Source organism: Oxyura jamaicensis, chromosome 3 (genome assembly GCF_011077185.1).
Source record: "Oxyura jamaicensis isolate SHBP4307 breed ruddy duck chromosome 3, BPBGC_Ojam_1.0, whole genome shotgun sequence".
NCBI lineage: Eukaryota > Metazoa > Chordata > Aves > Anseriformes > Anatidae > Oxyura > Oxyura jamaicensis.
Genome location: NC_048895.1, coordinates 70,282,159 through 70,294,795, shown reverse-complemented (window position 1 = coordinate 70,294,795; position 12,637 = coordinate 70,282,159). Strand labels below are relative to the sequence as shown.

The window sequence follows — 12,637 nt, the reverse complement described above, 5'->3', positions numbered from 1 at the left end:
CTGGCTGTTACATGCAGGACATTTCTGTCCTGAACAACTCGGGGAACTAAAACAGACACATCGAACTCGGAATTATCTTTTGGGGTGTTGTTTGTGGGGCTTAAAAATAACACCTACTCTGAACGGCAAATCAAAGCCTTTCTGAGAGAGTAGCACCTCCATGCTGAACAGCAATGAAGAAACATCTGAAAAGCCTTTGCTCCTCTTGACAAGTAGCAAAGATTTATACAAGAGTGTTTCAGTTTAAGCTAAAGGGAGACCCTACACGTATGTGCATCTTGGCAAGCTTTATGAGCATGACATGACACATTCAATAGTGAAGACAAGGAGACCTTTCATGCTAAGTTGTCTTAAGAGTCTGGTTTCAGTTATATGTTAACGCGAATTAAAAAAATAAAAAGGCAACTGTTTTGTGTCTGACTCAGTGCGTACACAGTAACACAGTGAGAGCAAGTCACATTAATTTTAGAGAAACTGAGTCCAAGAAATATAAAAACGACTGTAAAAAAATCATCTGCTGTGTTCAGTGCATGCTGATTATGCCACCCAGGTATAATGAGAGCGATGATTAAAGCTTGGCTTAGTTTCTCTCAATCGCTTTTGCATTGAGAAGCACACAAACAGACCGCTGGCAAGTGCAGGAGTCGCAGCTTCCCTTGCTCGACACACAGCAGTGAAAACAAGGCCTGGGTTTGGTCCATTTTTGCCCTGGTGACCTTTTACCAGCAAGGAAGCGCTTTAAGGCCTTTGAAACGTCTGCTCTTAAATGTTACCTTTGTTTGCCCAGAAGGCCAAACAACTTTAGAATACTTCTTATAGCAGAGGTTCCTAAAGAACTATTATTTTTTAATTATTTGGGAATTTAATATAGTTTTATTGAAGTGTTTTCCAGCCCTTGGATTTGATCACAGGAAAAAATGTAAGTTTTACATAAAAGAAAAGTAGAATGGTGCAAGTAAGGTGCTCTTTGACTACCACACCTCGTTTGGATATTTGTAACTGAAAGGGATGTATGTGAAATTTAAAACCAGGCACACAGACTGAACTCCCTGAGAAAGAGCTTTTAAATCTCCTGATAAACACTGAGGGAACCTTTGGTTGCTATTGACCCTGACACACAGATAAAGTCCAATTAATTCTGAACAATTGGCAACAAAAGGTACAGGTTTTCCTGGAAGATCATGAGGGTTCCAAGATGAGAAAGGGGTACTCAGGGTTTCATAAGGGCACTTTTAATTGTCTCCTGGATATAATTAAAGTAGTACTGCATAAGACTGTAACTATTTGGATTGTGTAAGCTCAGTAATAACAGTTAAAAAAAAAGTAATTCCAGAGGCTGCAGATGGTTGGTTGCAGAGGTTGCTGATAAACTACAAGTAGATAGTGCTACACAGTATTCTTGGAAAAGGCTGTATTTTTCTCAAGCACTAGATATAGATTAAAAAAAAAAAAAAGCGGAGATGTAACCTGTAGCCACTATAGGACGCTGCCATACACGTGTTTAGAATTAGCTGTGAAATCACCTCAACTTCATGCTTGGAAAGCTGGCAGACAGAAACAAGTTGCCCACTGGAAAACTTCAGAAGGAAAAACTGGAGATGGTAGATGCTTGAGTCAGCTGTTTGCTGGAAAGGAAAATATCTTTATTTATATATACATATATAATATATATATATATAATATCTTTATTATATAGCTTTACATCTTAGAATCAGACGCAGGACACGATGGAAATAATGTCTCTTCCACCCCCAACTGCTTCAGGTTAGGTGTTTGACCCATGAAGCAACTGTCAGCACAATCACCTGGATATCTGCTAGATAAAACCTTATGGGATCACCTTGTCCAACCTCTGGCTCCACGGAGGACCACCCAAAGATCAGACCATGTGTCAGAGCGTTGCACAGACTGCCCTGGGGAGCCTGTCCCAGTGCCCGACCACCTCTGGGTGCAGAACCTTTCCCTAACCCCCAGCCTGACCTTCCCCTGTCCCAGCTCCACGCCGTTCCCTCGGGTCCTGTCGCTGTCCCCAGAGAGCAGAGCTCAGCGCCTGCCCCTCCGCTCCCCTCATGAGGGAGCTGCAGGCCGCCATGAGGCCTCCCCTCAGCCTGCTCTGCTCTGGGCTGAGCACACCAAGGGGCCTCAGCCTCCCCCCCCCGCCGCCATTTTCTCCATGGCAACAGGCGCGGGGCACGCCGGGCGCTGTAGTCCTCGCGGGGCGGGGCGGGGCGGGGCGGGTCCGCGCTGCCCGCGGTCCGGCGGGGCCGTTGGTGGCGGCGGGGCCGTGGGCGCCATGGGCGGCGCGGAGCGCAAGAAGCACGTCCGCTTCGCCGCCGGGCCGGGGGCCGGCAGCGGGCCGGGTTCGGTACCGGGCCCGGCTCCTCGCCCTCCCGTGCCGGAGCACGCCGAGGTGCCGGCGGCCGGCGGCCGCTGCGGCGGGGAGGGAGCGGCGCTGCGGTGGTGCATCTCCGGGGCGCTGTGCGCCGCCTTCCTGGGGCTGGTGAGCGGGCGCCGCGCCGGGTGAGGGGCGGAAGGGGCAGCGCGGCCAGGCTGCGTGACGCCCCCGGTGTGTTGCAGGGGATGAGCATCGCCGTGCTGGGGCCCACCTTCCAGAACCTGGCCGAGAACGTGCGCAGGAACGTGACCGACATCTACTTCGTCTTCGTGGGCCGCTCCCTCGGCTACCTCGGCGGGTCGGTGCTCGGCGGGGTCCTGTTCGACTGCGTCAACGCGCACCTGCTGCTGGGTGAGCCGCCGGGACGCGGGGCCGTGGGGAGACCGCCCCACGCGGCACCCCGAGGCGTGGGGCGTGGAGTCGGGCTGCAGGTGCCCCTCTCTGGAGCATCGCTGGGTGGAAGGAAGCCGGGTGCTGAGGGGTGGCTCAGCTCGCCCGCTGCTGCCCCGTGGGTCACGCAGAGCGGTGAACCAGGGCCGGTTCGCACAGCGCCGGGGCTGTCACACGCTGCAGTATTCCCCCGGGTCTGGTTTCTGGTGCCGCACGCGTGCGGTTGTTACTGCTGCACAGCGCTACGTCCATGTACTTGGGCTTGCTGGGCATGCCGATAGCCGTAACTGTTTCAGAATCAGCAAAAGCTCTGGGCTGACCAAAAGGTGCTTTTGCTTTCCATGAGAAAAGTACAAACTTGTCTCCTTTCTGTCGATTAATACCCTTGATATAGACCCTCCTGCAACGTAGAGCCTTGTGTAATGCCACTTCATGAGATGTGTAAAAAAAATAGATGGAACTGTCTTGGTTTTCAGGCGGGACATCAGGAAGAGGCTCTTCACTGAGAGGGTGGGCGCATGCTGGAACAGGCTCCCCGGGGACGTAGTCACTGCACCAAGCCTGTCGGAGTTTAAGAAGCATTTGGCATGTGCACTGAGTCACACGGTCGGAATTTTGGGGTAGAGCTGTGTGGAGCCAGGAGCTGGACTCGATGGTCCTTGTGGGTCCCTTCCAACTCGGGATATTCTATGATTCTATGTTTTTTACGTGCACACAGCTGAAACCGACTGCGGTGGTGCGGAGGTACAGTTCTGTAGGGAAAGCCATGTAAAACTCTTGTCTCAATTAAAACTCAGATGAAACGTTCATGTCCCTGACAAAAATATTGAGATTTTGACTGGAGGACTTTAGTCAAATTAGAGCTTATTAAAAGTGGAAAACTTGATATACCATCTGTGATTTTGGAAGCTTGCTGCTTGGTTTCTCCGTGTCTATGGAAACATTTAAGGTCTATAGGAACAGCAGTTTATGATCTTAATGGTTTCCTGGGCACATTAAAACTTTCTCCAGCATTAGGGCCTTGTTCTGTCGGAGCTGGGCTGCTCAGCCCTTGGGTTGCCAGGGCTGCGCTCAGAATCCAGAAGGGCGATGCTCCCTTCTGAGTCCCATTACCCTCTTGCTCAGGTGAGGGCTCTCAGAGCAGCTGCTGGGGCTCCTCCTTCTCCCTCCCAGGCCTTATCACAGAATGGCTTGGGTTGGAAGGGACTGGAAGCCCAGCCAGTTCCAACCCATGGGCAGGGACACCTCCACGAGATCAGGTTGGCCAAGGGCCATCCAACCTGGCCTGGAACACCTCCAGGGATGGGGCATCCACAGCTTCTCTGGGCAAAGGAAAAACAAACAAACAAACCCTTCACCTGGGGAGATTCAAACAGAACTCTGCATTCCTTGAGGGCAGCTCTTTTATCACCAGGTTGGGTTGGAGAACATGAGAAGGTCCATTTTCCATTGCTAGTGTTTGAACCAACTCTCTTCTTATCCCTCTGTGCCTACCTCTGGCTGTCGTGAGCAGTCGTGTCATGTAACGTCTGTGTCTTTTCCTGTTCTCCCCTCGCTGCATTGGTTCATCTTATTTGCTCTTGCTCTAGGATGTCGTTCAACTTTATTTGTTCTCCTCCCTGCTCTTTATTCCTCTGCTCTGGAACACTTGTAAAGCGGCTTCCCTTTAACTTCCTGATCTTTTTATATCCAGTGAGCTCAGAGGTGTTTGTCTGACATTTGAGACTTTACCTCTCATAATGGAAGTAACACACCTGTGGAAGTCAGCGCTAACTTGAAGTAGTTCAGTATTTGCTTGTTTTCCCGATGTGTCATGGGGTGGCTGTTCGTTAGTGATGCTTGGAAAATGCATTTCATCTCCAGAGTCCTGCCAATTTGATAGCACGGCAAAAACCCAGTCTGAACTACTGAATCGTCTCGTGTTTCCAGCATCGGAGGGCTGCCTGTAAAGGTTGTTGGCTCCTGCAGTAGTTATACCTCCCAGCCTTCAGCTGTTGAAACTCTGCTACTGTGCAGGTTTTGAATGCATAATCTGTCTTTGTTGGGGAGGCTTTTAAGCACTAGTCTTCGGGGGAAGGTCTGAAGTGGGCAGCTGAAGACTCGCCGAGAAGCTGCTTTTCAGCTCTCAGTGAGGCAGCAGGGAAGCTGTACAGCCCATCTTCGTCTTTCTCCCTGTGCAGATCACTAAGCTGGCCTTTCAGATTTCTTTGAAGCATGTATTTCACTAGGGTTCTAGGGTGCTGGATTTTCCTTCTTCTATATTTTTTTTTCCATGTTGGAATTAACCTCAGTGTTACTTGGATCTGTCATCACTGATCATGAGCTCAGGTAGCGAGGTTACAGCACCTGCTGGGATTATCTATAGCTTCAGTAATTACGAACGAATTTTTATTTCTTAGTCTGCTAGATGTTCTGCAGGTTAAGTAGGAGCTGCGGTGTTGATGGTCTTTGTTTGTTAACCTCTGCAGCACTGTCCATGCTTGGAACGACGGTTGGCCTTTATGGCATACCTTGGTGTAAGAAATCCCTGCTGCTGACCGTCCTGATGTCAGTTATTGGAGCTTCCATGGGAGTCCTAGACACAGGTAAGTGTGTCTACACACATCTGGAATTAAAAGAAGGGAGCTGTTTTATCTGGCCAGGGTTCCGGCTGGATTATTCCGGTCCTGAGGCTTCAGTGTTTGTCTCTGTAACAGACACAGTTCAGTGTTTGTGTCTCTAACAGGCTTAAGCAGTCTGGGGAGATGGGCATCTCTTGCTTCCTGGAGATCAATGTGCATTACAGTGGGCAATTATGGGCGGAAGGAAAGTGCCGTGTGCCCTTTAAACAGTGTTTTTCTTTGGATTTACTCATCTACAGGCAGCTAGCTGGGTTGCTGGTCGTTAGTACTAGTTGCAGATGAGGATCAGAAAACAACCCAAATGTGCCAGAGGTGGAGTGTGCTGGAGTTCCTGCAGAAGTGGTGGTGCAGCTGCAAGAGGAGGTGATGTGCCAGCAGCGTGCCAACTTCAGAATCATAGAACAGCTCAGGTTGGAGGGGCCCTCAAAGATCACCCAGTCCCACCCCCCTGCCTTGTCCAGCCTGGCCTTGAGCACCTCCAGGGATGGGGCATCCACAGCTTCTCTGGGCAACGTGTGCCAGGGCCTCAGCGCCCTCTGAGTGAGGGAGGGATTTCCTCCTAGCATCTAATCTCAATCTCCCTTCTTTTAGTTTAAAGCCATTCCCCCTTGTCCTGTCATTATCTGCCCATGTAAAAAGTCACTCTCCATCTTTTTTATAAGCCCCGTTTAAATTCTGAAAAGCCACAGTGAGGTCCCCCCTGAGCCTTCTCTTCTCCAGGCTGAACATCCCCAGCTCTCAGCCTTTCTCCGCAGGAGAGGTGCTCCAGCCCTCTGGTCATCTGCAGGGCCCTCCGCAGGACCCGCTCTAACAGCCCCACATCCTTCTGGTGCTGGGGGCCCCAGACCTGGACGCAGCACTCCTGTGAGACAGGGCGGCCTCCCAGCCTGAGGAGGGGTGGCAGGAGAAACTAAACGAGGCAGTAGGGTGTAACTGAGTTAATTTGGAAGAGTGTTAGTGATGGGTGACCAGGATTGCTCTACTGTAGCACAGAAATTTGATTACTGTCCCTATTCTCCTGCATTCTTCTTGGGGGGTATTTAAGAATCTCTCTCAGATCTGATTTTCTAGCATTATTTTTGATCCGAGGGTACTGTAGTTTGACCTCTGCAGCAACATTTTTGTAAACCTTTCCGCTTCTGGAGGTATGGCTAACCAGTTGTACTCAGCTGGGGTCATCCCTGCTGGTGAGATGCGAGCGGTTCTTGGGGTTTCCTGGGATGTGTAATGAGACCTCTCATTCTTAGCACCGTGCATGGTTGCTTTTGAAACTTACAAAGATGAGAAGCAGTTAGATTGGCTATTTGGGGGGAAAAAAAAAAAGAAAGGGCTGAAAAAGCTGCAAATTATAAGTGAGTGTGACGGACGATCTGCTAGGACAGCAGTGGTGGTGCTTGAGGCTGCTCGATGTGCTGAGGAGCCTGCAATGTACACCCTCCTCAGAGGGAGGGGGAGAGCTTGGGAGCGGCTGGCCGAGGCAGATCCATCACGTCAGCTACAACAGGGGCACAGACAAGTTGTCACAGGAGGTAATGAAGTACAGCCGTTGCTGCTGGGTTAAGCCAATCTGGGGCTCTGTGTTTTAACCGCTGTGAATACCCTCCGAAACTGCAACCAGGCACGTCAGCTTAAGGTGCAGAGTGGCATTAACTGCACTTCTGCACAGTGTGTTTGCTGAAATGGGTAGTATTGCGATGGAATTCATGATGTAGTGGCTTTTGTTTTCCTTTTTGAAGTGATACCTGGTTTAAGGCTGAAACGAACGAGTCCTTCTCTCTCCCATCTGCAGGTGGCAATGTACTTGCACTGAACACGTGGGGGGTAGAGGCCGGACCGCACATGCAGGCTTTGCACTTCAGTTTTGCTGTAGGTGCGTTTGTGGCTCCGATTCTGGCTAAAATGGCACTGGGAAGTTCCGAACCTGGAGACCTTCCAGTAGGTGAGAAGACAAACCGGTCTGTCCCGAGACCCGTGCCCACAGCGTCAGCTCCGCTAGCGCTGAGGCACCGCCTCGGGGCAGAGTTCCTGTGGTCCTATGTTGTCATAGGGACCTACCTCCTGTTTGTGTCCTTCTTCTTTTTTATTTTGTATTCAAAGAGCGGCTCAGCTCGAGACAAATCAAAGGCGTCTCTGCAGAAATGCAAGGTTGCCAAACACCACTATGCCCTCATCATTCTCCTGTTCATTTTCTTCTTCTGCTACGTGGGAGCGGAGGTTACTTACGGCTCCTACATATTTACTTACGCAAAGGTCTTTGCCGAGATGAATGAAAACGAAGCAGCTGCTTTGAATTCTGTCTTCTGGGGCGCGTTTGCGGCTTGCAGAGGAGTGGCAATATTTTGTGCTGCCTGCATGTACCCTGGTACTATGATCCTGCTGAGCCTCGTCGGCTCCGCCGTCTCCTCCTCGTGCCTGGCGTTCTTCGCGCAGTACGCGGTTTCCCTGTGGGCTGGGACCGCTGTGTACGGAGCGTCCATGGCCACCATCTTCCCCAGCGGCATTTCCTGGATCGAGCAGTACACGGTCATACAGGGCAAGTCGGCTTCCTTGTTCGTGGTGGGAGCCGCCCTCGGGGAGATGTGCATCCCCGCGGCCGTCGGCTACCTGCAGGGGCAGTTTGACCACGTCCCCGTGGTCATGTACACGGCCCTGGCAACCTCTGCCGTGACGGTGCTGCTGTTCCCCGTGATGTACAAATTGGCCAGCGCTCCCGGGGAGAGCGGTTCCAAAGCAGTGGGCGAGAGCGAGGACCGGAAAGCTCTGTTGTCAAATTCGGGGCTTAACGAGGACGAAGAGGATGAGGAGGATGCGGGAGAGTGGAATGAAGCGGACTTTGAGGTAATAGAAATGAACGATACGCTGAGAAACTCTGTGATAGAGACCTCCCGTAAGATACCGGGGGACTCTCCGGCCAAAGTCTCCCTCCAGCCACACCCAGACGATGTTTTGGGCGATTCTCCAGCGGTGGCTGGTGGCTCCCCCGGGAGAAAAAACGTGAATGCTGACCGGGAGAAGAATGATTAAAGTAAAAACTGTGGATTTTTTTTTTTTTTTTTTAATGGAAATGCAATTGAATTGTAGCTGTTCCTGTAAAGTGGCTCAAGGATCTTTTCATAGTGGCGCAGAGCTGAGTGTTTCATTTCTGTGTTTGTCTGGTCCTTCTTCCTCTTCCAGTTTCGGCCTGCAGCGAAGTGTCTCGGAGCGCACAAGTCCACGATGATGTGAATGTGGTAACATGATAACATCTATAGACTATACCGAAAATGTTAAAACATACGAGACGGTTTCTAAATGTCATGCGTGCCTGTAAGTAATTTGTGCTGTAAAGTGAGCGAGCTAGGAAAGAGCTGCTCAGACCACACAGCTTTTTGGAGGCGGGTGCAGGGTGCAATTCCAAGCTGCATGGTCACAAAATGTTTCCGTCGGAAATGAGAGAGATCTGCTCTCTGTGGTGCTGAACTTATCTCGTGCAAGAAGAATGTTCCTGCTGTATTGAAATCTGCGTGTGACGAGCCGGGGAACCGAGTTAAATTTCAGGTGATGTCTGGCAGCTGTAGAGTGGTCGTCCTGTTGGCAAATTGCGTACTTCTCTGGTTCTGCCACTAAGATGAGAAAAAAATCCAGATAAAGTTTTAGGAGTGGAACCGTGACTTCTGGGACATTTGAAAGTGTCGTGTGGGAAGGGGGGACAAAATGGGTCATATTTATCAGTGTAAGGCTTGGCTCGGATTTACTAGGCAAATGATGTCGGCAAATCTAAGCTGGAAGCACTTGTGATTGTTGTTATGACTTTAATTACTGCACTACCACTGAAATCAAGTTTATGAAGAAGATAATTGATGTGTTAGATGTCGTTTTAATGTATGGTATTGACACAGGGCCCTGAGATTTTAAGCCAGTTGCTTACTTTGAAGTTGTCACAACTTTTCTGGCTTCCCGTGCCAGGACTTACATAGCAATACGTTACAGGGCAAACTTGAAAACGAGATGGAATTATTGAGGAGACAATCCTTCCGGGCTGTGCTGAGTCATCACCTGCCCCAGACCCGTTGGGTTGGAGCCACTCGGCTTTTGTTTCTGTGGGTAGTGACTTACAGGGGGGGGTTTCCTAGAGGAGAAGCAGTTTGCATTTGTGGATTCATTGCTGTGAAGGAGGAAGCCCTCAGGAGAAATGGTGTCAGCAGGCACTGCCCTGTAAGAACAAAAACACAGCAGCTGATGGCAAAGTCTGAAACAGCAGCCTTGCAATTCATCTACTTGAAAACCAAAATTTGTAAGTTAGTATTTTTTAAAGCTGTGTGATCAGAACATTTTTAAAAAATTGCACTTTTCTTAGCATTTCTTTTTTTGCTAAGAACTTTAATTTACTAACACAAGAAAGGACTCTCAGTGGAACATAGCACAGAATCTTAGACGTTCGGTGTATTTTCAGATCTGTTTTGTTCCTTCTCCTGTCCTTTGAGTGTTTAACCGGGAACCGAATGGCTTTTTCCTTTCTTCTAAGAAGTTGATGAGAAGCAGGAATCTACTTGTAGTGAAAACTGTTTTATTCTTTTTAATCTTGAAATGGTAAAGGGCCTCCTTGTCCTGCTGCTGTAGGCATTTAAATGCCATTGCGTATTTGCCTGATTCCTCTTTCCTTTTCCTTGTGTGCTTACTTCTGTGGCATCTTTTCCAGTGCAACGCATGAACTTGCACTTTAAAAATATGGATTTGTTTCACTTGCTACGCAAGGGTTTTTTTTTTTTTCTGCTTAGAGTTTTTCTAAATGCTTTTAATTATAAGCCCAAATCCTGTTCTAGCTACAGGTGACGGTGTTCGACCAACAAAAGTAAGTCTGCATGGCCTTACTCATTCAGTAAGCTTCTTGTAATAACAATAAATGGCATGGCAGGGAGAATGATTTACACGAGTGCAGATTAAGATTAGATTTCCTGAAGTTTTCTTTCTTTTTCCCTCCTGCACTCTGCAATAACTGCTTCATATTTGGAGGCCGGGGAGCGTTATCTGAGGGTATGGCCAAATCCTGCTGGTGGGTGGAGAGAGGGGAAGTAGCAGCTGCTTCCGCTGTGCTTTTGGGGGATTTCCTTCCGCTCCCACGGAAGTCACAGGTTAGCCTTTGGGTTCAGTGCAGGGCAACCAACAACACATACAGAAATGGGCATGTGGCAGCGCTCCACTTAGTAGCTGTCCATCTGCTTTATCTGAACTGATATAAAGTAAGTCCTAACTATGTCTGCAAAATTAATACAAGACCCCATGAATGTCCTAGCTGGAAAATTTACCAAAGTACGAAACCTTTGGCTGGCTTTCTGTCTGAATTAGAAACATTGGAATTCTTTAGTGATTTTACAAAAATCTCCACATACCTGAGATCATGTCGACAGAGAAAAAAATTAGTTTAAGAAACCTACCTGAAACCAGGAATATTTTAAAAATAATTCTCAATTCATACACAAATTTTTGAAAGGAATTTCAAATTGGAATGTCCTGCAGGTAAGATTATTCTCAAGGATAGTTAACAAATGTTGCATAATTGAGTGGTAGGAAACAGAAAATGAAATTAAAGCCCCCATTGAGAAATGTGCTCTAGCCTATGCATGTAATTGGTGTGTGTATGCCCTACAGACTATATATGTGGTGTATGTACATTTACAACAAATATAAATATACTGTGGGGGGAAAAAAAATGTTACTGCCTGCTAACGCCCACCTAAGGCACTTGAAGGCACGAGGCACACGTCTCTTGTTCCCCTTGCAAATGCTGAGCGCTGAGCAGACGGCACAGAGCAGCAGCCTGGAGCGCTCAGGTCAGCGCGTCCTGTTACAGAAAGAAACCAGCAAAACGCAGCAGCAGGATGGCACGGTGGCACTTACCTAGCAGGCTTGAGTGGCAGCGTGTAGCATCGCGTTGGGCTGATAGGCAGGAGCCTTTGTCTGAAGGACTGCTACATTGTGAGTTGCCTTTGCCAGGACTTGGCGCCCTCAGTGTCTTAATGCTGGCCTCGGACTTGAAGTGGCATCCCCTTATATAACGTGCTCCCCTTACTCCCTAAATGCAGTGCTTTTAATGTCAGGGGCTGCCCTTTAATGAAAATGAAATGTTTAACCCAGTTTAAGATTAAAGCAGCTCTCAGACGTTTTCAGTGATGAGGCCGGCTCATAGCAGTTCTTCAGCCTTGGTGTTCAAGGCTGCAGCTTTCTTCTTGGTTAATTGGATTTTTGGTGCCCCTCAAGACTTGGTTTAGAAAATGAATATTAATTTTCATATGTTTGAATTTCCAACAGAAATTACTTCTTGGCATACGTCGTCTTACAGTTAAAGTGAGATCTATTTACAGTGCCTTTGAAGTTAAAGGTAAAATAAGTGTTTAAGCTTTATGGAGGATCTTTTAAGCGTTATGGGTTGAAATTAATACAGTAAATTGTATGACCTTCCTGTTGCCTTGTTCATGCCAGAAGCTCATCCTAGTGCATGGGCTGAGAGCTGTGGTCAATGGGTTAGAGATCTGAATTTAATGACACTTGTATTTTTGGCTATAAAAACAGGAATGGGTTGAAGATGGTCATGTGTCCATTTCCTCTGGTGTTAAAGGTAAAGTCTTACAGTTAAATGTCATGTAATATTTTTATTTATCCCTGAATCATCCCCAGATGCTGGACTGTACTGCAGGCACCGAGGCGTTGGTCCTGGCATTTGCACTTTTACTCAGTAAACAACCATACAGTGCTAGAATGCAAGAGCAGGCAAAATTGTGTGCCTTGATGGTTATTTTTTATGGTTACTTTGCATAAAGGCTCCTAGCAAGCTGCGTATGTTCTGTTATATATGAAAAGGTTTTGTTCTGCTTGTTGTGGGTTTACATTGTACTGTATCGTGTGAAGTTTAATAGACTGACTCGTATCTTGAATGTAATAAATTCTGAGCTGGAGGAGGCACTCAGGTTCCTTTTATGTAAATAAAGTTTTGTTCTATTTTTAAAAGCTACTCTGGACTTCTAAATTTAAAACTCACGCCTGTTTAGACTAATGGAAAACAACTGGCAAGGTTTCTCTTCCTGTTTGGAGAACGCCTCCAGGAATTGATACTGTGGGGTTTTAGATCACAAAATTTAGGCTGGAAACTGAATTGTGAATTCTGCTGTCAGCAGCCTCGCTGACGTTGCTATTCATGTGCGTAACGAGAGAGGCAAAGGTGTCTGCAACTGGGCGTTACAAAGAAGAAGCGAAC

General features: G+C 48.1%; 1 protein-coding gene across 2 annotated transcripts; it reads left to right on the top strand.

Annotated features, from left to right (window-relative positions):
* The first annotated feature begins 2,293 nt into the window (after nt 1–2,293).
* Nucleotides 2,294–10,794, top strand: MFSD4B (major facilitator superfamily domain containing 4B). Of its 2 annotated transcripts, XM_035322119.1 has the most exons (5): nt 2,327–2,357; nt 2,396–2,500; nt 2,578–2,746; nt 5,254–5,370; nt 7,196–10,794. In XM_035322119.1, the coding sequence occupies exons 3-5, from the start codon at nt 2,581–2,583 to the stop codon at nt 8,428–8,430; spliced, it is 1,518 nt and encodes a 505-aa protein (XP_035178010.1). In that variant the 5' UTR covers nt 2,327–2,357; nt 2,396–2,500; nt 2,578–2,580; the 3' UTR covers nt 8,431–10,794. The 2 variants fall into 2 exon arrangements, with proteins under 2 accessions (XP_035178009.1, XP_035178010.1); XM_035322118.1 differs by having other exon boundaries at nt 2,294–2,500.
* Nucleotides 10,795–12,637: the final 1,843 nt, after the last annotated feature.

Bases quoted from the DNA above. Each gene is read 5' to 3' on its own strand.
- MFSD4B (XM_035322118.1), top strand. From the start codon at position 2,294: ATGGGCGGCGCGGAGCGCAAGAAGCACGTCCGCTTCGCCGCCGGGCCG. The intron at 2,501-2,577 runs GTGAGCGGGCGC...GGTGTGTTGCAG, and splicing joins GCGCCGCCTTCCTGGGGCTG to GGGATGAGCATCGCCGTGCT. The intron at 2,747-5,253 runs GTGAGCCGCCGG...TAACCTCTGCAG, and splicing joins CAACGCGCACCTGCTGCTGG to CACTGTCCATGCTTGGAACG.